This window comes from Armigeres subalbatus, chromosome 3, assembly GCF_024139115.2.
Source record: "Armigeres subalbatus isolate Guangzhou_Male chromosome 3, GZ_Asu_2, whole genome shotgun sequence".
Classification (NCBI taxonomy): domain Eukaryota; kingdom Metazoa; phylum Arthropoda; class Insecta; order Diptera; family Culicidae; genus Armigeres; species Armigeres subalbatus.
In genome coordinates, this window is record NC_085141.1 from 384125551 (window position 1) to 384152763 (window position 27213).

General features: G+C 40.7%; 1 protein-coding gene across 1 annotated transcript in view; it reads right to left on the reverse strand.

Moving 5' to 3' along the window:
- Positions 1 to 1585: 1585 nt before the first annotated feature.
- LOC134222944 (uncharacterized) overlaps positions 1586 to 27213 on the reverse strand; it is a 44960-nt gene continuing 19332 nt past the window's right edge. The window contains exon 3 of the mRNA XM_062702089.1: positions 1586 to 2612. Within this exon, the coding sequence (XP_062558073.1) occupies positions 1586 to 2612 (1027 nt within the window). The remainder of the gene's footprint in view (positions 2613 to 27213) is intronic.

Here is a 27213-nt window from a genome sequence, read left to right on the forward strand (position 1 = left end):
TCAAAAACGGGTTTAAAGTTTTTATCCGACGTTTCGGTTACATATATTGTACCTTTATCAAGGAATATGTGGACAATGGTGGATTATGTTGTATTGATGTTGTATGTTGTGTATGTTCAGGATTACTTACTAACTAAGTCCCGTTTTATTGTTACATTGTCTTAGCATAGAACGTTTTGTCACAACTTTATGTTAACTGCAATAAACGAGAAACACTGATTGTAACAGGCGCACTCACTGTGTAGGTGGTCTTCATAAATTTACTTACATCGCCCCCTCTATTTTTCGGTAGGGGCTGCGAAATTGAATTTATCCGGGCACCAGGAACTATCGTGTAGTACGTTTTTAGCGCCACTTCTATTTGGCCCGTTTACATATGCGCTAGTTCTAGCGGACAATCCACTATCCGACAATACTAGCGCGATATTAGCCCAATGTAAACAAGAATTGTCTTAACTAATAAGCGTTTACATTATGCTAATTTCGCGTTAGTATTGTCGGATAGTGCATTGTCCGCTAGAACTAGCAAATATGTAAACGGGCCATATCGAACTGTGTTGTGATGGCGTTTCTGTCTGTCTGTTTGCTCTATTACACTGATTGTTTTTGAATGTGTGAAGTATGCCGGCATACGTACTGCTGAGGTTGTCTGTGTCTGTGCGCTTGTTGACTGTGTTCTGTGTGTTTATAATATGGCATGTTTCTAGAATGTGTAGGTTTTGTTTCTTAAGACTAGAGTCTAGAACGTGTGTGCGATCGAATGCGAAAGCATGATGGTTCTCGATGGAATGATCGAGTAACGCTGTTCGTTCTCGCATTGCTGCTACCTCCTGATCTTCTGCTGATTTCCCTTGATCCCACATAGTTTGTAATCGGTTTGAACAGGAGCGGTGGCTGGCTATTCTTGTTTTCAGCTTGTTTGACGTCATCCCCACGTAACAGGCTGAACAGTTCTCGCATGGGATCCTGTATATGACGTTTGATCGGTCGTTCTGGTCTATCTTGTCCTTCACCGGGGGTAGCATGTTTCCGACGGTCTTCTCATTTTTCGCACTAATGGTGACGATCTGTATATTGTGTCGTTCGGTGCCGTGATGTCATGGTTGTTGGCGGTGTTTATTTGTCGTTCTCGTGATCGTTCGATTAGGCGATTAATCACTCGTGTGGGGTAATCGTTTGATTTCAGTTGGGAGAAAATTATGTTGTGTGTTTGTCTTGTGTCGATGTTGGTGGAGAACGTTTTGACGCGTTGAATGAAATTCATTGCTACATTGACTTTCATTCTCGGGTTGTCTGCAGAATGGTAATTGAGAAACCTACCTGATGCTATGGGTTTCATGTACCATTCTGTTTTGACTGTTTGGTCGTTCTGTCGTACTAGAAGTAAATCTAGAAACGGAATTCGACCGTCTTTTTCAGTTTCGACCGTGAACTGTATTTTGTCATGGTAGTCATTGAATGATTTTCTCAACTGTTCAATTTTCTCCTTGGGTACCACTAGAATCAAATCGTCCACGTATTTTCTCAGTAACGGGGATTGGGAAGTTGATTCTTGCAGTTACCGTGTTCAGAAGAGCCTCCATTACTAGGTCCGCAATGGTGGGGAGAGTGGATTACCCATCGCTGTTCCACACACCTGTTGGAAATATTTCCCTTTGAATCGGAAGTAACTACAGTCTATGCAGAACTCGGTAATCTCAAGGAATAAGTCCAAATTGATGTCGGTGTTTTTCTTTATGTTGTCCCAGTTGTCGATGACGTCACGTATCACTAAGCCCTTGGGAATGCATGTGAACAGTGACACTACGTCCAAGGATATTAGGACGTAGTCAGGAGGAAGCTGCACGTTGTTTATTAGTTGGCAGAAGCTGAACGAATCAGTTACGTTGTACCTGCCGACGATAGATTTTTGAATGATCTTCCCCACAAATTGCGACAGTGTGTACGACGGTGACGTCATACACGGTACCACTGGTCTAAGTGGTAGGCCCTCTTTGTGTGCTTTTGGGGCACCGTATATTCGTGGGGAAGTAGCTTTGTACGTTTTTAACCGCATTTCCGTGGCACGGTCGACGAGTTTCAATTCCGCTAGCCGTTTAGCGAATTCGTTGTTGCGTTTCTGGTATGTTGATGTTGGATCTCGATTTAACTTCCGGTATGTGTCTTCGTCGTCGATCATGTGTTGCAATTTCCTATCGTAGTCCTCTCGTTTCATCACGACCGTCTTATTTCCCTTATCGGCTTCGATGATGACTAATTCCGGATGTTGTGTCAGGAATTCTCTGGTTGCTTTCGTTGTGGTCCGATAGAAATTGGTTGTCGGATCGTGTTTCTCCTTTCCTCTTTCTGCGTGGAGAAAATTCTGTATTTGGTTCGCAACCGCACACCTGTTGCGCTCCTGGATTTCCTCCACCCTGTTTGTTTGAATGATGCTCTCCACATCAGCTATCAGGTGATAAATAGGAAGTTCGTTCATGTTCGTGTATGGGAGCGCAAATTTTCTTCCCATACTTAGTAGCAGCTCGACATCCTTCGGAATCGTGACGTCGGTGCTGTTGAGTAGCGATTTTGCGTTGCGGCTGGGCGTCTTGCTGACGGTTGATTCCAGCGACCTTTGGATGATTGTCTGAAATTTCCTATTTGTCCTGTTGGAGCTACTCCGGACGAGTCTGTCAGCGTATGACCGTTGGTTCTCGAAGAAGTGATTACATTCCTCCTCCGGAACGATTTGTTCGATGTGGGTTTAGAGGTTGGAGATGTTCTGTTTGTGTAGTTTTATTTTATGGAATGTGTGTTTGATTTCCACATTCAAACTAGCCTTTTTAAATCGATTGATGTGTCGATCCAGCTCGTGCAGGTATGGGCTATTTATATTTTATAAGGTACTTATCTTTCCTATATGGATCGAGTCTCTGCTTTCCATTATGTACATTCGTAACTGCACCAACGTTCGGTTTATTTATCAGTACATGCATTCACACGTGATTCCCTTTGTGAAACACCCAGAATTTTGCACTTTTTACACATTATTTCTCAATAAAACACAAGAAACGCATTATCGAACATCATAAGGAGTAAATAACAATCCAATGACTGTGAATTTATATTTTTGCCTTTCTCGTACAACAAAGTTGTACCCAAAGTTGTACCGAAAGGCTATCCAAAGTTGTACCGAAAGGCAAAGCCAATCAGAAAAATATGTTAAGCTCTTTTTAGTGGAATGTATTCAACCGTCTAAGACGAGTTTAGTTCTTTCCATTTAATTCCACTACGTTTTGTTATATTTGCAGGTACGTACATATTTCGACCTAAACTGTGAGGCCGTCTCCAGTGTCTCGTACTTAAAGTCGAGTCAAGTACGATGAATTGTTAATGAATTTCATAATTTATATAAAAAAAATATTTTTGAAATGTCCAAAAAAATCGCCCATTACCTTTAAGGTTAATGTTGTTATATTTAGATTAGTTTTTGAGTTATGCAAATTTTTTTATTTATAATTTATTTATTTATAATATTTAAAAATACAACTGACAGATGATGTCCCAATCAATAAAACTTAACCTTAACTGGAAACGATCAGCGGTGCGGAAAAGATTGAGCATCCGTTGACGAAACACGTCCGAGGAAACATGAAAATCAAATAGATAAAAAAAAACTTATTTAGTTTGTGGCTAATTGAACGAATGGGCTCGTGTAAAGCATAGTCCGTGTTTCATGGGTTCAAGTACAAAAAATCGCGTTGACGGAGTGGCCTCTCAGGAGCGTACAAATTTAGCAGAGTTAGCAGAGCAGGACCGTCGATATCCCCGTAAGTAGGTTCCCTTGCAACGGCAACGTTCCACGTACGGTGGCAGGTTCATCGGGTCGTGCCACCTGAGGAACCGAAGTGCATATCTAACAACCTTTTTTTGAGTAGCTTCTATTCGGGCGATCCAGCGACAGCATTCGACTCCAAAATTGATCGTACCAGCGAACAGTAAAAGGCTTTGAGATAAAATGGATCACGGAACTCGTCTGCAATTTCGAACATAAAGCCCAATTGTCAGTTGGCTCTGGCGATTATGTCGTTGTAGTGAACTCGAAAGATAAGCCCACTGTCCAAGATAACGCCGAGATCCTTCAGGTGCTGCACTCGGGTAAGACTACGTCCAGAAAGGCTATAGTCAAAGATGATCGACATGTTCTTGCGGTGGTACGAAATGATGTTGCATTTTTCGATACTTAGACACAACAAATTACGCGAACACCAATCTGCGAAGGTATGCACCAGCACCATATTTTGTAGCTCCAAGCAGTCCGTGTCACATTTTTGCTTCATTTGTATGGAAGCCCCCTTTTCCAGAAGGAGGTGGGGTTTCGAATCACCACAGAAACATATCTTCCCTTCTAAAATCTCTACATGCCAGATTTGGTTCCATTTGCTTGATTAATTCTCGAGTTATGAAGAAACTGTTGTTTCATTTGTATGGGAGCTCTCCTTTCCGAAGAAAGGAGAGTTCTCAAACCGTCTTAAGAACCTTCCCCGGCCCCAGAAACCTTTGCATACAAATTTTCTAGCCGATCAGTTCAGTAGTTGCCGAGTCTATAAGGGTCAGACAGACAGAAATTCATTTTTATGTATATAGAAGAGATAGAGATAGGCTTCTTCTTCTTCTTCTTATTGGCATTACATCCCCACACTGGGACAGAGCCGCCTCGCAGCTTAGTGTTCATTAAGCACTTCCACAGTTATTAACTGCGAGGTTTCTAAGCCAGGTTACCATTTTTTGCATTCGTATATCATGAGGCTAGCATGATGATACTTTTATGCCCAGGGAAGTCGAGACAATTTCCAATCCGAAAATTGGCTGGACCGGCACCGGGAATCGAACCCAGCCACCCTCAGCATGGTCTTGCTTTGTAGCCGCCAGTCTTACCGCACGGCTAAGGAGGACCCCAGAGATAGACATTTATTACAAATTGAATTTTCTACAGGTTTTTATAAAAATCGAAATGCTTGATTGTACAGCTTTCATATCCTCATAGTATGCATCTATTAAAAATTAAAAAAATGTTTCCTGCAAGCGCTGGCCTTGGCGGAGTTAAGAATAATAATGGGAATTTAAAAATTGAAATCCAAAAGTTTCGGATTTTTTTTTCGATTGTCACACAATCAACGTCGTCTTGAACAGGTCCAAGGAATTCCAAATTATGTCGTTTAATGTAGGTAATGTAGGTTTTATCCGTTTTTTGGCACTGGGCAATATTTTATGCCGTCGGTACAGAATGTCGAACGATACCAAATTGCGCCAAATTTTGTCTTTGCTAGACTTGTAATTATTTTTTATGCTTCAGATCTGTTCATTTTTTTGGTAAACTTACCTCACCGTTGCACTTTAACACATACATCCACGAGCGGAAATGCGACCGGATTTAATTTTAATTAACTTCCGCTGCAGTGAACATTTTTCACACTGATAAACGGTTTTCAACGGATTTTGCACCATCAGAGAATCAAGTTGAAAAAAAAAAACGCAAAATCCCTCATTAAGCCCTCCGATATTAACGCAATCCATTCGCAACTCATTGGAAATCCCATCCACCTGGAAATAATAATTAATCTGTGACCTCAATAGCTGTCACAAAAGTTGTCGATAATTCAATTTTTAATGCCAAATCAACACTTTTTAGTCATTGAAGTCAGTTTATGAGCGCTGGAATAAAAATTGACTTTTGGATGGTTTTATTGCGTGATAATGACACAGGCAAAAAAGTACGGCCATGATTAAAATAAAATCAGGATGGTACATCACATATCATGAAATCCGAGCCAAGCTGGGCGGATGAGGCGCTTGGTGGTGATGAGTGAAAAAATTAATAATAATTCGCATCGATGCATTTTTATCCATTCATTGCTTCCAGCTGCAGATAGTTTTCTCCCGTAATTAATTAGTTCCAGGTGAGATGGGCCATGCTAAATCGTTGGTTCGGATTGTTGAACCGATGTAAATTAAGTACGATTACATAAGCACGCGCGATTTAAAGATATATCTTTTTCATTGTATATCCACTTCTTTTCTGTTTCGATAGCACCCAATGACACAAACGTCAAACTTACACCGCTAAAGTCCCGAAATAACTGCTGCGATTTTGGAAGCCCTCGGCAATTGGTTAGCCCCGCCGGGATTTTGCGTATCATATGACTCCCCCAATTGTGTGGAAACTCCAGTTACCCCCACCCTGACCGACTGACTGAGTATTTTCCTTGGTTCGAACAACAGTCCACTTCTACCGCCACCCTTTCTCTCTCTGTTTCTGTAGGAGTTGGTATTTATCATCCCTGAAGCGGTCGCTATTGGCGATACGGGGAAAAGGGGTTTGGCTCTGAGCTTCAGAATGTGGATGCCCTTTACATAGTAACATAGATGCTGACTGGATGTGTTGGTATTTGGTGGAGCATGGTAACGATAGCTCCTTGCATTGCATCCTCCCCATCAAAGCGGTGTTTTAGTGAGTGACTGTTTATGAAATAGAAGGAGATATGGATATTAAAAGTAAAACGACCCGTACTATTATGATTTTCGTGAATTGTTTTATCTATTATTATGCTGCTTCATGTTTTATTTACACTCCACTTCAGAAAACATAGAATTCGTTGAACAAAATATTGTTTTAGACCAAACTCTAAATAAAAATGAACAATAAATGCTATTATATTTCATATGACCGTTTAAAAGCAAATGTAAAATCTTGTTCGATAATCCCTCTTAAACGGTCCACCGTTACCGTCCTACAAAATCTCGGCATCAACTTCGGTGTTGTGTTGGTGTGATGCAAGGACTCCGGCGCTGCACTACTGGAAAAACAGATACATTTCCATGAGCTGTTCGCAAGCCGTTCCACTCCACGCCGCACCGAGTGGATTCAAGTCAAAACTTTGCACTACGCTGGGAGCTTCGCCGGCTGTGCTACCAGGGCAAAATTTTCCTCCCTGCTCCAGCATCCTGTCCTACGCGAAGACGAACCATCTCCAGGCGGTACAACAGAAGCACCCCACTCTACAAAGGAATACAATTTTCCATGCTGCGTGCTCGTGTGCCGCCTCCCGCTCTGTAGGGCTCTCTTCTCGTGAAAATTGAAACTCCCAACGACGTTGCTATGACTCGGCTCCAGAGACAGCGAGATTTTCCGGTGCCAAAACACCGACGGGATTCGGGAAAATGTGAACTTTGGTTCAATTGCTGGAGCCGTCGGCCTACGGGGATTCAGCGAAAACGAGCTACCGTGACCGTCGCGTCGCGTCGGCAGGACAGCTTCTGAAGAAAATCAGAATTGCTTCCTATGTATTTTCGATAGTTTTCTCGGTAAAATCGATGTGATTGGAGATGGTACGACGAAAACGATTGCCAGGGAAGCATTTTATTTCGCGTGAATAATACCTCTGGAAAAAAATAATTATTGTTGTGACTAAATCATTGCAGAAGTGTGTCACAAAAGGAGGACTACTTCTAAATTTATTTTCATGGAGCTATGAAACTCATGTAGCGTACTTGAGAACTATTAAAACCTTAACTTTTCCTGAATTACAAACTACGCTGTTTTCGATAGTTAGGCAATCATTCAGCCCATTGATAAGGTCTGAACCAAATATTAAAAAAAAATGTCTCCCCCCTCGGATTTAGCATAGCTTAGCATAACATAGAGCATAGGTGATTGTACACATCGTGAGTGGCTATACAATGCACAATTGAGCAATCTTCTGTGTAGTGTCACAATATACAGGGTTTGTCAATAAAAATATGTGACCCAACCAGCGAATGTTGGATTTTCTAACAATATTCTGTATAAGAACCTACCAAAACCTAAATAAGAACTAGACATAGGCGAAATTGTTAGATACTTATACAAAAAAATAGTAGTAAGAAAAGCTTCGCATGCCTAGTTCTTATACCGGTTTTGGCAAGTTCTTAGTTAGAAAACCTAACAATCACCAGTTGGGTGTGGTAAAAACTTATTTTTTTTTCTTTCGTTTCTATGGAAGGCTCAATTGCCGTAAAGTGTTACGGAGCCGAAATCAGGTTTAACAATACATTTCTTGTTTCTTATACATAGTGTTAGATTTGGGGAACCGAAAGACTCGCGGTTTGGTCGAGGTTAGGGAATACAGTACTACAATAGGAAAGGAAATGATTTTAGGGTACTTCGCAAATGCTCCTAGTCCTATGTTAAACAGGGTCAATCGTGCATTTATTTACCTACCGACAGCACAAGTCACAAACTCGGATTTCGCAACTATTACGCGCCCTAATACGAACACGTCCAATAATCCAATCACGAGTTATTTACTCATCGACCGCACTACAAACCCGGATTTCGTGACTGTTCCACGTCCTAATACAAACACGTCCAATCGCGAACTCATGTCTCCAACGCAATAAAAAAATCCAATCAATTTTGAGGATTGTCAAAATATTCTTCAACAATTCCGAGGAATTTTTGATTTTTTTCATTTTAATATTTATTTGTTGTTGTCCCCCCCTAAATCATCACAGTGCATCACAGAAGTCCAGTTTAAGTTATTTGGATTAAAAAATCAAAATGTATCGTCTTGAAGTCCAGCCAAAATTCTTCTACCGAGGCAGTTAAAACAGTTTGTTATATCATCACAAACCATGGTCGCAACTGAAAATTTCGAAATTTCCAGCGATTTTACCAACTTTTAGATGAAAATTGCCAAGTTTCGCATGAAGCGCCGTGGGCATGAATGGTGGGGTTTTCCAAAAGATATTTTAGTTACAAGATAAATATTGTCGCTTCGGTTCCCTTTGTTCTGCTGTCCGAAACATGTTGGATACCGAACTGTAGCACCCTATCCTCGCCAGCAAAACATGTTCCGGACAGCGACGACAACGACAATCTTTATCTTGTAACTAAAATATCTTTTGTTTTTCCACTCCCACGGTATTGCATCACTTAGGTACAGCAGATCTCGTCATATTCAGCGTCTTTGCTGTCACTGCTACTGCTCTTGAGGTAAAGGTTGTTTAAGTAAAAAAGCATTATTTTGGAGGTGTTCAGGATAAAAAACCCAACTCAATTCACCTAGTAATGATACTGCCGTTCTCGCATTTAGCCAAAACACCAACCCTTTATTATGCTAATATGGTTCGATTTACTATTTTCTTTATAACTTTTAAATGCAGCGGTCAATTGTTATGTTACTTTGCCCCCTGTTGAATGAAACTTGTTGCGAGAAAATCGGTTAAGGATACGGAAAGTTGTCTAATGTTTTTCTTAGCTTTTGTGCACACACATACACACACATACATACACACGGACAGGCAGGGGCTGCGGAATGGTAAGCTGACATCTGGGAAGGAGCGACCTACACAGCTGTGGTCCTCACAAGTTTCAATCTCACGCTTCCACGGGTCTTCCGATGACAATCGACCGCCAGCTAAGGGTTTTGTACTTAGCTGGTAGTGCAGCCTGGGCACTGTTGTCCTTCTGACATCAGCTAGAGTGAGTGGGTGCGACCAAAGGGACCATCGTCCCTAACCTCTAATCCTAAGGCGTTAAGCGACCCGTGCCGAGGGGATGCATGGCCAGGGGGGTGAAATAATGAGCTAGGCCTTTAACGGAGCCTGTGGGGTACCTGGGCACCCTCCACAGTAATTGTCCCTTACCGCGTCATGCTGGGCTCTGGCGTGGTGGACCTCTTTTCCCGAGCAACTCGTGGGACCAAAATGGGAAAACAAGTCAATTCTTCAATTAGTGGTAGTAGTGTAGGCGACAACCCCTTCGCAAGAGGTGGGTTGTTCAGGTCTCCGCCTAGGAGGCCAGAAGCAATAGTCGGCAGCTCGGTGCGCAGCGCCAGCGTGGGTCACTTAACCATCAACCAGGTTACGCCGGAAGAGGTTATAGACGGCCCATGGCTTGTGAAGACGATGAACCGCAAACGCGATGGGCTTGGACCCTGGTCAATAACAAGAGGAAACCGAAGATGTCAAGGGCCGAAAAGAAGGCCCAGGCGAATGAGGGTAGCAAGAAGTCTAGGGAAGGCGCCAATCGCTCCAGAGGCGATGCCCTAATCATCACGGCGGACGAGGCCAAGTACTCGGACGTCTTGAAGGCGATGAGGAGTGACGTCAAGCTCGGTGAATTCGGCGCCGACGTACGTCGAATAAGACGTACCCGAATGAGCGAGATGATCCTCGAGCTGAAGCGGGGCGTCTCGCAAAAGGGCGCCGCCTATAAGAAGTTGGCGGAGGAAGTCCTAGGCGAGACGGTCAAGGTGAGGGCACTCACGACGGAATCTACGTTCGGCTACGGAAAGGCCTGGCAGGGACGCAGGTAGCATTGGTTCGACTATCTGCAGCGGACGCCTCCAAGGTAGTCAAGTTAGGGAGCGTCAAGGTGGGATGGTCGGTGTGCCCTGTGGGCATATACGAGCAACCCGAAGTTTGCTTCAAATGCCTGGAACCGGGGCATAAGCAATGGGACTGCAAAGGCCCTGACAGAAGCAATCTCTGCCGACGCTGTGGATTGGAGGGACATAAGGCACAATGCTGCACGAACCCTCCCAATTGTTTGATTTGTTCCAGCAAAGCTGTGAACAGCAAGCACCCCATGGGGGGTTCGAAGTGCCCGGCGTTTAAGCGTGCTGCAAAATCACAGTGCAGGTAACGCAGCTGGCTTGCTTGGCCTCGCCCGAGTGTTTGGTGTGCGCAGGTTTAGAGGAAACGGTGGAACACGTGTTGTTCGTCCAAATCGTCTCGAAGCTACACAGAAGGTGGCGCGTGGACTCAAGGATGGCTAGTTCAGGCGCAAATAAGAGGTGGTCCGGTGGTCATGCTCTGTGGTCGAACTCGATCCTTTTATCGAACAAGTGGCCGCGCGAAGAACAACATGGTATCGTCGCTTTCGCGGCGTCGGTCAACCGGGCGGGTTCCGAGCCCGAGGACGGAAAGGGGTCCTCGTCAAGGCTGGGGCAGGCGTAGGCATCGCGTCGGCAAGTCCCTCTGTGTGTTGGCGAATAGACCCTATCGCAGAGAGGTCAATTTGGGGTGCACGCGGCATCATCATTCTTGATACCAGTCGTGCAGAGAGAAGCAGGCGCGAAGTCGACCCTTCCCACCTTCCGAGGACATAGGGCGTGGTAAGGCCACCTGGAAAGCCGGCAATGCGCTGGCACGATACCATGGTGTTCTTCTAAAAAAGCGAGTCACGAAGTTCGATGCTGCAAGGACACGCAGCTAACCTCGAGGGTGCGTTGTGCACTGGCCCCCCTTTGAAGTATTACTTTCTGGTTGTACCGAAGGGACGATGGGCTTGGCGGCAATGGAAACGGTTTAGCGGGTCGAGGGTGTAGTCCTGCCTCCCTCGTTTGCTGTTGGAGATGGTCCCTAACCCCGCACTTCCTAGACAACCCAGGATGTCTGTTAAGCAGATTCCCCCTCCATTGCTTAGGAAGAAAAACACACACACACACACACACACACACACACACACACACACACACACAGACATCACCTCAATTCGTCGAACTGACTCGATCGGTATATAACACTCCGGGCCTTCTATAAAAAGTTTGTTTTGGGAGCGATCATATAGCCTTTGCGTATACTTAGTATACGAGAAAGGCAAAAAAGAAAAAAAAATGCATCACCAGGATAAGAACGAGATTCGAAAATAAACCCTCTGAGTAAGAGCCCAATACGTTACCAATCAGCTATCTTCGTTTCTTGAAACAGGGGTGATCGAAGTAAAACATGTTTCACGATTTGCTCTGAACAAGTATTTCACTGCATCAAGTCATCGACTGCTTGTGCGTTAGGTGCGTCGCACCGGGTGCTGAGTTTAGGTTCCGTGACATGTAATTATACCTAAATAATCTTACATTGAAAAATATAATAATATGTAATATTCATAATTTTTTAGTGTTCATATCGTAGTTTTCGCGTAACTACTAAACATGCAACGATTTGGAAACTGGAATAAAAATTGCTTTTTAAAGTGCAAGTCAGAATATATAAAAATCTCCAATTGGCCAAAAACATCACATCTGCAGTTTCTCAAACAAACGGGTCAATTAATGGAACAATCAATCAATATGCGATATCTGTTGAGTGAAAGCTACTGAATATTACACCAAGTCATATAGACTCTCCCCTTGCTCAATGAGGAAACGCTACAGTCCACCTCATCTTCCCATGTAAACTCTCATATAAAACTAAAACGGCCGATCAGCACCAATCAAGTGAACAAAATTATGTATCAAATGATCAAAAGTATGGATCATATGACTAAAACTATGGATCATCATCACGATAAAAATTGCGCTATTTTGAATTTCACATTGGGTTAAAAGTTTATAAGAAAATGGTGTACTGAGCCAAAAAGTTTGGTATCTTGGCCAAATGCGAGAAAGGCAGTGTCACTACTAGGTGAAAGCTAGCAAAGCTCAAAGAGTGTCTCTTTGGTACAGGTTTCCCGGGGACTAGAGAGGTCAGTTTGGTCGACCCTAGGGTCTCATTCTAGGAATCTACAGGTTTTGGTTGGCGCCAAGAGAATCTAAAACCGGTTGAAATTAGAGATTTTGTGATCGTGATGAAATTTTGGGTCCAAATAGATGCCAATGCAGTTAAAAAGGTAAAAATATTGAAATCTATTATATAATAAGTTGTTGAAATTGAGATAGACTGAGAAAATGATGAAATCTTTGAAGATGTCCATAAACCACTTAAACTCTTAATACGGGGAAGGGGTTTTCATGAAAGTTTATGTGCCTACGAAGGGGGACGAGGGAGTTTAGTTTTTTAACACAGTCAATAATGAGAAAATTTCTCGAGGAAAATCTAATAGATTTCACTTAAGCAAAAGTCTTAATATCGGCATTAAACTATCTTGGATTCAAAGATGTTATCGATCATTTAGTAATCTGCCTTCGATCATTTAGTAGTTTGTCAATTACTCATTCCAGAGGCTAAATTTCAAAATGTGTTGTATGGTGGACTTCTAGTGCAAAGGTTTATCTACAACTCTGCCTAACAGTTCGTTGTTTGAATTTCACTAATAACGGAGCTATATCGCTAGTAACAGTAACTTAGACTAAATGATTGCATATTTTGTTATCATTTAGTATAAGTATAGCAACTAGCACCGTAACTCCTTTAATAATGGAATTCGAACATCGACCTGTTAAGGAGATTTGTAGAAAAACCTTCGCACTAAAAGTCCACCATACAATACATTTTGAAATTAGGCCTCTGGAATGAGTTATTGACAAAATACTAAATGATCGAACGCAGATTACTAAATGATCGATAACATCCTTGTGGATTTCACAAGGATATTCTACTGTGTTGATTTGGAAATTTCTTCTAATTTTTCTACAAAATTTTGGAAAACTTTTCGGTATTTCCACTTGAAATTCTTTGGAGATTCCACTGAAAAATGTTTGAAAATTGTACAGAAAATTGCACGAGAAATTCTTTAAAAATCGATTTTCAGCGGAATATTCTGTAGAATTTCTCAGCAAACGTCTTTAAAGCTTCCAAACAAAATTCTTTTAAATTTCCACGGGACTATCTGCGGAATTGACAAGGAGAATTTCACAAAATATCCACAAAAAACCCTTCGGAAATATTCGGGAAGGTCCGCGGGAAACCTTTTTGCATATTTTCAGAATCTCCACCAGACATTCATTAAAAATCTATTAAAATCTCATTAAAATTTCTTTGGAACTTGGAAAATTCGACAAAAGGTCGAGAGACAAAACGTCGAAAGACAAAAGGTCTAACAAATACAAATAGTCGGAAAGGACAAGAGGTCGAGAGGGACAAAAGGTCGAAAAGACAAAGTGTTGAACGAGACAAAAGGGCGAAATAAACAAGAAACTGAGAAACGCATCAGAGTTGTCCAACACAGTTGGAAGAAACTCTGCTCTTTTGTTTTTCACAATTATATAAAATACAGTTTTTAACAATTAGGGAAAACTGGGGTAATATGCACCCCCGGGGCAAAACGACCTTTTGACGTTTTTGAGGGCATTTTCAGCCATTTTTCGAGCATATTTGCTACAGCGCATGTAGTTCGGATCTCGAACTACCAGTCCAGCAGTAAACATTCCTGAAAATATGTCTGAAACACCGCCAAAAATGCCAAAAGGTCGTTTTGCCCCGGGGGTGCGTTTTACCCCAGTTTACCCTACATAAAATTCATTCAGTGAGTTTTAAGAGATGAACCGGTCAAGGGCCGAAAATCTCTTAAATAAAGATATATAAAAATTATTCAGTGATTACAACTAATATAATAGATGGATGTTTGTGTTTTCTAAATGTCACTTCGATCTGTCAAACACGCGAGCGCGCACATCAAAAACACAGCAGTCTATTACACGCCGATGTATCTTCAATGCGCGCGCCTGCGTGGTTGCGGCGTGCACTATTTTATGTAAACGAAGGAGCATTTAGAAAACCTAAATATGGATCCAGTTTTGTACTATTTGAATGATTTTTATTTAATTGTTGAAAATAGTGACAAATAAAGGCTCCCCCAGACCTAAGCGATTTCATCGTCGCGACGGCGATTCTATCGTTGGGTCGCTGCAGGCAATGTTCAATTTACGCTTCCATATCAACGGCGACAGAATCACTGTCGCCAAGCGATAGAATCGCGTCGCGACTGTCGCGTCGCGTGTGTTTGGGGAACCTTAAAAAAGTTTTTTTTTGTCAATTGTATAGGACAACTCTGTCTCGCACAATACAAGTTTTATTCATTTCCTAAATCAATAATCTTTTTTATCTCTAACAGAACTTTCTAGATATCCATAATCGCGTTTCATAGTAATTATTCCTTCTTTAAAAATTGCTCATTCTTCAACTTTGATTGATGAGATGAATGTGTTATTTCCGCTTGAAGTTAAATGCATTTCACTAATTCCTTTGGAATATACTGAACTTGTTATCAACTTGTTCTTGATAGACCATTTGTCCCTTTCGTGCCTTTCGACCTTTTGTCCTTTCAACGTTTTGTCCTTTCGGCCTTTTGTCTTTCGACCTTTTGTCATAGACTCATTCTTTGGAACCGAAAAAAATGTTCAAAATTTTCATTTCATCCAACAATTCTTCGAGTTTCCATATTTTTTTTAGCAATTTCTACAGGAAATTCTTTAAAACTTCCACAGAAAACTGCTCAATACTTGCATGAGATTTTTTTTCTTATATTCCACGGGAACACCTATGAAATATATTTTCACGGAAAATTACTCGGAGTTTTAAAATTCTTTGGACTTCTACAATTTTTTTAAACAGCGGCGCCAATGCAAAAATGTCGGTGGCGTAGCGTACCGCTGCGCTAGGAGGAATCGAATCTATCAAGTTTCAGCAGCTGTAGACAGAGGATTAAATTTGGTTTTGTATCAAATTGATTTTTGTTTTGTTGGATTTTTTAGTTTGATTTTGTTCTGTTTAAAATCTGATTTTTATTGTTACATTTTTAAACCAAAATGGATTTGCATAACTGAATTACTTAACACGTGATTGATCTCCATGTTATTTCGTAATGCATCATTGTGCTTAATAAATATGTTATTTTTTTATTTCGGAAAGTCTACAAAGAGGAAGGATAGGAAAATTATAAAAAAAAGTCTACTAGCAGGAGGAAGGTTGGAAAAAGTGAAAATGTGGTCTATGTGGTTTGTGCACAGCCCCTATTCACATTTTCCAGACTCGAAAACATCAGTCGGCTTTCCAAAATAAACATCTTTTCTGATAATCGCAAAAATCAATTTTCTATCTGTTCTAGTTTTGCTCACGTGAGTTGTGTTTCCCATGCTCAACAACACCAAACTGTCATTCGAAATTAACCGGAACCAGTAAAATTATATAATCAATTAACTGAACGACTGACGGATTGATCAATCATTCCTTCTGTGAAGGATGTAATGCCAACAGGGAAAAAGAAGAAAAATTTCCTCACAGATCCCAGGAAGAAGCGTTTGTTAATAAGTAGCCGTCACTTGTTCTGAATTTTTACTGATAAGTGATGCCTCCATCATCAGCGCTTTTAATACAATAATGTGACCTAGGGGGCTGGATAGGAGAAATGCAGATACGTATGTGCTGTCAATCGAACCGTAAGAAAGTAGCCAAAATTTCGGCTCAAATGCTTAAAGCGACTGGTATCAACTTATTGTCATTTGTGATCAAAACATTTCAAATAAATTTTAAATTTGTGTGCAATAATGTATGGAAATATTTGAAAATTATGAAATAAAATTGTTTTGTATATCGAATTCGATCTTTTTGTAATGTGAACACATTAAATATTGGTATGAGTAATGATTTCTTTTTTTCAAATTAATAGTATCACATCAAAATGATGTTTTGCTAATGTTCCCTCCAAACTCGGTTGTTCCGCATCCGTACTAATTATTCGCTCCTTTCCACATCAACATGAATCAATATGATACGTGAATGGAAAGCGGAAAAAAACAACGTCATTTACAGCCCGTTACGGCTGCCATGAAAAATGAGATTTCAATATAAATATTTATTGCCGAAAGAAAATAATTTTATGACTCTGTTAAAATAATGTTATATATGTCGTGATAAAATTCAGTTCTTAGTTGTGATTTTTTTGTACCAAGCATTTAAAATCAAAATAAATACATTGAATACTGTCCTCTGGAGTTGAGTGGGTTCGATACCGGTCCAGTCTAGGAAATTGAAAACTTGAGTTGAAAATTTTCTCGATTTTCCTGGACATAAGAGTAGCATTGTGTTAGCCGCAAGATATATTAATGCCAAAATAATGCTGGTTCTGAATCATCATAGTTAATAACTGTGGAAGTGCTAAATGAAATCTAAATTGCGAGGCGGTAATGCTCCAGTTAGGTCTATAGTGTTGACAAAAAAGAAGAAAAATAGACATAGGAGTAACAGATGAATCTAAGTAATTAAAAAAACTGCCAGTTCAAGCATTACGATCTGCATTAGTTTGTTCCATTTCATTATTTGCCTCAGTTACTCGATGGTGTTCATCTGCTTATTGCTTCTTCCATACATTAGGTTTGTATGCATCAGTGTAGATATTTTAACTCCCGCAATATCGTCCATTACGATTTTCCTTCCATAGTCAAGTCAGTAGCAACTTTGTCATTCCATTCCAATGTACCCACCTATGGACAACAGGACATCATCACTAGAATGGATGGCAAGCATCCAGCGCGGCCGCATAGGTGAACGATAACGATATCTAACGTAACAAACAAAGCCCTGCACAGCTGCAGTGTCCTCTCGCCGTGAAGAAGGACATATCTTTGTTGGTTGTCCTTGTCAACCATCACACATGCACAGCCTATTCGCAACCAACACAAACAAGCAGGAATTCTACGGAGACGGAGGAATACACACGCGTGGCCTCCGAAAGTGGAGATATATGTTGGAAAATAGCCCGGAGGCGGGCACTTTGTGTTTTATGTTGCGCCTCATGTTCGAGGGTAGGTTGCTGTTCGGCAATAATATTCGCTCAGCGTACAAAGTTTTACTCTGTCGATGACGATGATGCTGATGATGGTGATGACTTTGCGCTTTGGTTTGCTACCACATAGGGCCGCCGCAATAAGGACGGACAACGTTCCAGTCAGAATGCGCACACACTGACTAGAGCTTGTTCCAGCGTACCTACCAACATATATCCAAAGGGGATGTTACAGCAACAGAAGTAGCAGCTTGGCCCATTCGGTATTGTCTCCGGTCTTGCATATATAGATATAAACCCCGAAACGGCAACGATGTTCGCAACCCTATTGCGTTGCTATTCGCCTCCGGTCTCATTTATTCTGCCCATCTTCCGTGCCTGCAAGAGCCTTCCTGACTGCCGATACGAGGCTGCTAAGGGGTTTATTTATTTATCAGATTCTGCTGCTTTCCAATGTATATACCGCACCGCTCTAAAGAGGACTCTAAGGATGCCAAGGTGTGGTGTGTGCCAAGGCCCGTTGAGGAAACTTCTAGGTCCTTTATAGGTCTTTCCGTATATGTGTTATATCATAGGCATTGGTCGAAGAATATGTTGACAAAAGAAGGTGGCATCCAGAATGTGAACGATATTAATAGGAGTCACAATTTAAACGGAACCAACATAAGGTTTTAAGATGTAATATGTTGAATCGGAAGTTTTTTTTACCTATTTTATAAATTCAACTTTTCAAAGTAATTTACAATTTGAAGAATTAATGGGAAATCGAAACAAGGTTATACATTAGGGTGGCCCAAATTAGTATGAAAAAAACTTTTTTCAATTTCTTTGATGGGCCGCCATCTTATTCGGTTCTATTTGATGCCCTGATGCTCTGGACAAAATTTCTGCCAAATCGGTCAACGTTTGGACGGTGCTAAACTCGTTGGAAGTTTATTTGAAGAAATGTATCCAGAAACATCCAAAAACAGTGATTTGCAGTTAGACGGCACAATTTACGATGAAGAATTATGATACTCATTCAGATCGTGAAGAATTTAATACAGAATGTTATGCTGAAAACCGCGAAAAGATTAGAGTTTGTCCGGCGAAGTTATTAGCATTTCTCTGAAGTGGGGTTTGAGCAAATTTCGTTTCTTTTACCTTTGAAAAGAAATAAATTCACCCCTACATCACCCCAGTAAAATGCTAATATATTTGCCTAAGAAACTCTTACCTTCTCGCGATTTTCAGCATGACAATCTGTATTTTATTTTACAAGAACTGAATGAGTATCATGGTTCTTGATCGTAAGTTGTGCCGTCTAGCTGCAAATCACTGTTTTTTGGGATGTTTCTGCATACAAATGTATGCTTCCAACGAGTTTAGCACTGCCCAAACTTTGACCGATTTGGCTGAAATTTTGTCCAGAGCATCAGGGCATCAAATAGAACCGAATAAGAGGGCGGCCCATAAGAAAATTTGAAAAAGTGTTTTTTGAATCACCCTATTATACATATTTAGAGGGAGATGCCACACACCTCCCAATACCGCACACTTCTCAAAACGAGACGTGCAGAGGTCTCTCCATAGTCTTATAAAGTGCAAAATGAAGCTTTTTAAAAGTCTTTTACTTGCATGGAATATCAGAATTTTGTTCAAAATTTGAGAATAAGAAACATTGTTATAAATTTTGATGTTTCCCCTTACTTTTGAAGCTTTGAATAAAAAATATTGAAATCGATGGAACGCATTCTGATTATGTGAAGATGGTCAATATCAGCCATGTTTTGATTAACGAGTTTTGAGCGAATATTAATTTTTAACCCCTGTTCGATTAAACCATCTTAAATTTAATTGTGGGAATTTAGAGTAGGTGGAGAGACTAGCTCTACTAACACACTTTAACGTCTGCAACTCAAAGCAGGTGAAAAATATTACCATTCGAAATGATGTCTTCGTCAATTTTTTTGCTATATTTTTATTTATTACCAGACTAAGGCCGGAGTGGCCTGTGCAATACATGAAAGTGTTCTCCATTCGGCTCGGTCCATTACTGCACTTCGCCAACCACGCAGTCTGCGGAGGGTCCGCGAATCGTCCTCCACCTGATCGATCCACCTTGCCCGCTGTGCACCTCGCCTTCTTGTTCCCGTCGGATCGTTGTCGAGAAACATTTTCACCGGATTACTTTCCGACATTCTGGCTACGTGCCCGGCCCACCGCAGTCTTCCGATTTTTGCAGTGTGAACGATGGATAGTTCTCCCGCCTCCCGGCTCATTCGCTTCCTCCACGTACCGTCCGCCATCTGCCACCCACCATAGATGGTACGCAGCACAATCCTTTCGAAAACTCCAAGTGCGCGTTGGCCCTCCACGAGCATCGTCCAGGTCTCGTGTCCGTAGCGAACTACCGGTCTAATAAGCGTTGTGTAGATAGTCAGTTTGGTACGGCGGCGAATTCTATTCGATCGGAGCGACTTGCGAACCTCTTCCTATCATGTACTTCGTCTTCGTCGTGTTGATGACTAGTCCAATCCGTTTAGCTTCGCTTTTCAGTCTGATGTAGGCTCCCTCCATCCTCTCAAAGTTACGTGCCATGATATCAATGTCGTCGGCGAAACCAAAATAACTGGACGGACTTCGTGAAAATCGTTCCACTCGTGCCAATCCCTGCCCTTCGTATTACTCCCTCTAAAGCGATGTTGAATAGCGGACACGTACGACCATCACCTTGCCGTAACCTTCTGCGCGTTTCGAAGGGGCTCGATAAAGCCCCTGAAACTCGAACTTGCTATAACTCTGTATCAAAGCGTAGGCTTAAAATAAAAATTCCTGTCTCTTTCGATCTTTCGTTAGTAGTTTTTTTTTATCACTGAGCATACCATCGGATTCACTTCGGTAAGCGATGCGATCTAATGAATGGGATAAAATTAAGCGCATTTTAAATGTTCTAGGGTAACGGTACCAATAGTGGAGGTATTAGTAGATCCACAAAAGAAAATATTTTTAAAAAAATTGATAGTTATGGGAAACTTAAAGTTTTAATATCTTAGTCAATAGATAAACTAATAAATTTGCTAACAAAAATGAGATAGATGTCATTTAACATCAACAATTAACAAATATTGCTTGCACCACTATGGGTACACTGTTCCTTTAGTGGCGGTAAAAAATCATTTTGGTTTCCATAGTGGTGCTATCCATTGGTTTCTTATGAGACTCGTCACTATTGGTACAGTTGCACCACTATAGGTGCAAGGGAGTAGTTTTTCAAGCGAAATCCTAAGATAAGTTGCATTTAAAAAGATATTTAAAGCACGGCGCATCAACTGAAACCATCGTAAAATGTATAAATATGGTAAATCTCATTAAAACCCCACTACCTCCACTATTGGTGCTACCTCCACTAAGGGTACGGTTACCATACTCACTTTCTTTTCTATCGAACCGGTGTGCTAACCTCAAATACAACCAAACGCGCACAACTTAATTCATTTACCGGCCACACAATGCCCAACAATTTTTGGATGATCGCGCGATCGTTCTGCATACTTCTCGAAAAGCTTTTACTTATGGACCGAACAAGCACAAACTCGGATGTTGCAAATGTTCTGCGTCCTACGTGAAACATGCCCAATTTCGCACCATTTAATTTGATCCTTCCGTCTGTGCACTAATATTATATTGACTTCAAATTGAACTGAATATATCATTTTCAATTCTAAATAAAACTTTTGGCATTTATGAGAAATAGTTACAAATTAGTTCAGCCGGGTATTCGCATAAGTTGGGTACAACACGGGTAAACGATTTTTTTTCTGACAAAAATCTTATTCACTATATCAAAGGTTACAGAAAGTGAATAAAATTTCCGTGAAGAATAAAGTATGACAAAACAATTCTACCCAACAGGTCATTTGACCGAAAAAGTCGTTTGATCGAATAGGTCATTTGGCCGAAAGCCTTGTTTGGCCGAAATGTCCTAGCAGCACAATTCGGATCGATTTGATTGATGCAACTCAAGTGTGACCAAATTTAGTTGCGTATAGGTAAAAGAAACTGGTATATCACGTGTGTGTTGCTCGGGTGGTGGGTTGGCAAATTGTCTCTACTCCCCTGGGCATAAAAGTATCATCGTGCTAGCCTCATGATATACGAATGCAAAAATGGTAACTTGGCTAAGAAACCTCGCAGCTCATAACTGTGGAAGTGCTTAATGAACACTAAGCGGCGAAGCGGCTCTGTCCCAGTGTGGGGATGAAATGCCAAGAAGAAGAAGAAGAAGAAGAAGACGAAGAAGAAGAAGAAGAAGAAGAAGAAGAAGAAGGAGAATGATGGTGAAATATTATAAGCGGTATTGGATTTAAACATGATTTGCGTTTGTTTTTATTGCGACAATATGTTTGTTCTAGCCATATTTATGTTTTTTTGCCAGAACAAACTGAAATTATGTTTGCATTTACTTAGAATATGTTTGAGGCTGCGTGTGTTCTGCGTGTGACGAAGGAAAAGTTGAAAACCAGAATATGGGAAGTGAGAAGTAACGCGTTTCACTTAGCACTTTGTACTCTTTATTGCTCACTTCTAGCTATTCACTATGAAAAATAACTGCAAAGTGATGCATCTTACACTCACTCCTAATATATTAGATAGATATTAGATATATCTTATTTCTCACTACCCACTTTTCTCATTACCACTCCTAACTGCGAGAAGTGGCAAGCACAAAATAGCAATGAAAAAAAAGTGGTGAAACACTTTTCAATTACCACTTTATACTCCCTACTTCTCATTCATCAAACCTCACTGTGAAAAGTAAGAAGTGAGAAGTGATAAATACAAGTGAAGAATGAAAAAAAGAGGAGTGAGCAGAGAGACTTGCCACTTCTCATTCCTTATTTCTCGCTGTGAAAATTAAGTGATGTGAAGTAAGAATTGAGTGGTGCGAAGTATATGCCATATGATCTGTTCCGCCAAGTGAAATTTTCGGCCAAACGACATTTTTCACTGCACACCCTTTCGGTCAAATAACATTTTCGATCATATGACCACACTAATAAAACGCGACGCGAGACAAGACATAACACTTATCGTTTTTACACTCGGCAACTAAGATTTTTTTAAATTACCTTTCAAGTCGACCGGTTTCGGGCGCGATGTTGCCCATCATCAGGACTATGTCCAACTGACTACTTTTCGTACGTTGCTCGTACACGTTCGGTTGCAATTGTTGTTAGGGAATGTTCTTTTCGGTCAGCCCGAAAAGGTTGGATACGATGGGTGTTGTTTTTACATTAGCATAAACCATAAAAAACAAAAAAAAATAAAATACATATGACCAGTTCAGCCAAACGACGTTTTCGGCCATATAACACGTTCGGCAAAACGACTTCTTTGGCCAAATTACCTTTTACGGAATGAATGACCAGTTCTTCCGAACGATATTTTCGGCCTAATGTCCATTTTGGCAAAATAACATTCGGCCATATAGGTTTCAGCCAATAATTTGTTTGGTCAAATGACCCATTCGCCAGGACGACTTTCGGCCTAGTGGCCTTCGGCCAAACGGTAATTCACCCTTCCTGACATTCATTCACGAGTTAAAGAAGTTCCATCGTGAATAAATCTCTTGAAGTTTTTTTTCCGAAAGTAACTACGCCCTTGATGGTCATAAAGCTACCGCTTCTACTTCATACGCAGAAAGTCGTTGGATCAATCACAGAGCCGTTAAATTCTTCTATTATGTATCATATGCTATACTTCCCATGTTCTAGTAATCGCTAGACCTGGAAATAGAGTTCATTCCGTATCCATTCTTTATCCTACACCTTATACTAATATGCCTTCTGTTACCGTACTATTTCATTTCAAGTCAAAATCAAAAGAACTCCCAATATCCTGAAATATTTATGTGAACTTCTTCACGAACTGTGTCGTGGAGTCGAATAAATTGTTGTTATTTCATTGTTATTGTTGTTATTTAATTATTATTCAACTGACAATGGTTGTCTCAATGAATATGACTTATTCTGTTATTAATTTAAACGTCCGGTGGTACGAAAAACTTCTAGTAGTCGTTGACGAAACACGTCAGTATTGATTTAATTGCTGGCAGATAGCAAGGACGGGCTCGTTCGAGGCATATTTGCTGCTCCTCGACTCCAGGAAAAGGAAGTTACGGTGACGAAGCGGTCTTTCTAGTCCATATATTTGAATTTGGGCCACCAATACAGGACAACCGATGTCACTTGTGAGCAATTTCCCTTCAATCTTTGCTTGGGCGATTCTTCTTCTCACATCAAGTGGTTCGATTATTAAAAGACGATAGCGCTGCACTGGATCATTACCAATATTTGGGAGGAGGAAGTTTTGCCGCAGGAGTGGTTGGAAGATGTCGTGTGCGATAAGCTGGATTGTAGCAACTACCACGCAATCACATTGCTGAACGCCGCCTACAAGGTACTCTCTCACATTTTAAGCCGTTGAATAGCATTAATTACAAGGGAGTTTGTAGGGCAGTACCAGGCGGGTTTTATGGGCGAACGCTGTACCACGGACCATGTGTTCGCCATTCGCCAAGTACTGCAGAAATGCCGCGAATACAACGTGCCCACACATCATCTATTTATCGACTTCGAAGCCGCATATGATACAATCGATCGGGACCAGCTATGGGAGCTAATGCACGAACACGGATTTCCGGATAAACTGATACGTTTGATCAAAGCGACGATGGATCGGGTGATGTGCGTAGTTCGAGTTTCAGGGGCATTCTGGAGTCCCTTCGGAACGCGCAGAGGATAACGGCAAGGTGATGGTCTTTCGTGTCTGTTATTCAACATCGCTTTGGAAGGGGTAATACGAAGAGCAGAGATTAACACGAGTGGTACAATTTTCAATAAGTCCGTCCAGCTATTTGGTTTCGCCGACGACATAGATATTATGGCACGTAACTTTGAGAAGATGGAGGAAGCCTACATCAGACTGAAGAGGGAAGCTAAGCGGATCGGACTAGTCATCAACACGTCCAAGACGAAGTACATGATAGGAGCAGGTTCAAGAGAAGACAATGTGAGCCACCCATCGCGAGTTTGCATCGGTGGTGACGAAATCGAGGTGGTAGAAGAATTTGTGTATTTGGGCTCACTGGTGACTGCCGAAAATGATAGGGGAGTAGGTTCGGTTGTGGGCACCGTTCGGTTATGGGCACCCCTATGTATCTTTTGACAGATAAGAGATGCTGTCATTCTGCCAACCGTCATTTGTTTGCTATAATAGCATGATGTTTTGTGCTCAATATCAAACCGGATGGGTATCTTCACTTTGAACTAGAAACAAATAAATTTTTCGTACAAGAAAAACAACACGAAAGTTTTTTTTGGCCTTTTTCAAAGTGTCATAAATTAAAGGATTTAATTCAAAAAGTGAGTTCTAATGCGTATTTTCACAGTTAATTTAATCTATTTGAGGCCCAGTGTCAATTGCCATCAAAGTTTTAGCGCGATTTTTTTTTCTTCTCGTTCCAAAAAGGCTGCGAAATTCGGTTGTGGGCACCTTTATTGGTTCGGTTATGGGCACCCTCATTTTATTGATAAATCATTCAATATCGTTTTACTTGTCCCTTAACTTATTTTTAATAACGTTTTAAGGCAGTTTTATAATTAGTTTGACATAATTGTTCGAAATAATGAGTTTATTTAATATTTTTGTTCTTTGGGCATGTCTAGTCATTATACACACACTTTTTGGAACAAAGCGTTGACCGATTTGCTTGCAACAAATTGCATTCGACGGGAAATGCTTTCCTATTGTTTCCTATTGAAAATTCGTCAGATCGGACTAAGGGATCAAAATTTATGGCCAAAATATTATTTTTTGAAATGAACGAGAAAGGCACTATTGCCGCTAGGGTGATTAATCAGGATTTTTTTTGACTGTGATGCATACCAATAAAACGTAAATCAATGAAAAATTAAAACCCATTTACCTAAAGTGCTATTTAGACCTTTCTTATGTGATTTTTTTCAACATCCTCCTTAATGCACCGAGGGAGGCATCATCACTGCTAGATGAATTGATTTGAGTTTTTTTAGCGTCTCCTGGCTTTTAGAATGAATAAACTATTCCTTGTCTTTAAATCTGGGTGGTTTTTATTCATGCTTCTTTATTTTTAGCAGTTTTCAAGGGTGCCCACAACCGAACCATGAAATGAAAATGCCCAAAAATGTCAAATTTTCTAAATTGTCAATATTTTTTTCTAAATCGATGAAATCATATTAATTTCTTTGCTAGTAGTAAGGTTATAAGTTTAGCTTTCGATTTCTATGCAAATGTCGACATAAGATCAACCAGGGCCAAAGTTATGGACCAAACACAAAAGGGTGCCCACAACCGAACCTCCTCCCCTACCAGTAGAGAAGTTCGGAGACGCATAGTGGCTGGAAATCGTACATACTTTGGACTCCGCAAGACGCTTCGATTGAATAGAGTTCGCCGCCGTGCCAAACTGTCAATCTACAAAACGCTCATTAGACCGCCCAAGTAACAATTTCCATGCTTCTTGGAATTTATTTAATTCTTTTATTTGATTTATAATAGCAATCGCCATAGCTAGTTGCTCAGTTTTATTGTCGATCTTATTGCTATCAATAAACCTCTCATAAATAAGCAGGAAAAGCTTCAAACGTCAAACACTTATTGACCTTAAGAGCAGCGCTACGGTCGTGATGAAGAGCGAGATAAATCCTATTTTCAAAACTCGATAAAAGCTACAATTTTTGGTCGTAATGTGGTCAAATGAATTACCCCAATAAGAATATTTGCATTGCAAAGAGCTTATGACGGTATTTATTGAGGGCAACATTTTTCTGGTCGAAATTTGTGATAGCCATATTGAAAATGGAGACGCATTTTAAGACAGTGTATTTTTTCACTGAAATTCATGAATTGATCATAGTTTGCTGTTATGGTTATTTCAACTCAAAAGCCCAAAACTACATTATTTTGAGAGCACGTGGTATTCAATCTTATTTTTCCACTGATTAAATCTACTACTACTATAAAGTACTGCGATCAAAAGCTTTCATGTTGTTCTGTTGATTGCGCTATTCAAATTAATTCATGAAAAAAATGTTACTTAGGTCCTTTTGAAAAGTTAAGCGAGATTTCCGCCGTGAAATTGAACGCGCACCTCATTTGGATGAAAGTGAATTGAAAAACAGACCTGAAAAAATATTATCTTATAGTCATTCTCATCACGATTGTCATCATCAATTTATTTTGTTATTCTTCAGCAAAGTTTTATTTCTCTTTTTTAATGCAACATTTTTGACAGCTGCCGCAGCCAAATTCCTCTTTTCCGGGTGGTTTGAAAAGGATTTCTAAATAACTCTTATAATAGGTTAATAGTGGTTATCTAGAGAGGGCCACTTGGCCATATATTACTCTTACAGTGGTCATCAGAAGGTTGTTATGAAGTCATGGGTTTTATTGTCAGATCTCATAAATTTATCTTGAAAACCATTCCTAGAGAGGAATAAAACTTAAAATGTTATTTGGGCGGTAGTCCTCTACGGACACGAGACCTGGACGATGCTCGTGGAGGACCAACGCGCACTTGGAGTTTTCGAAAGGAAAGTGCTGCGTACCATCTATGGTGTGGTTCAGATGGCGGACGGTACGTGGAGGAGTCCAATGAACCACGAGTTGCATGAGCTGCAGGGAGAACCATCCATCGTTCACACCGCGAATATCGGACGACTGCGGTG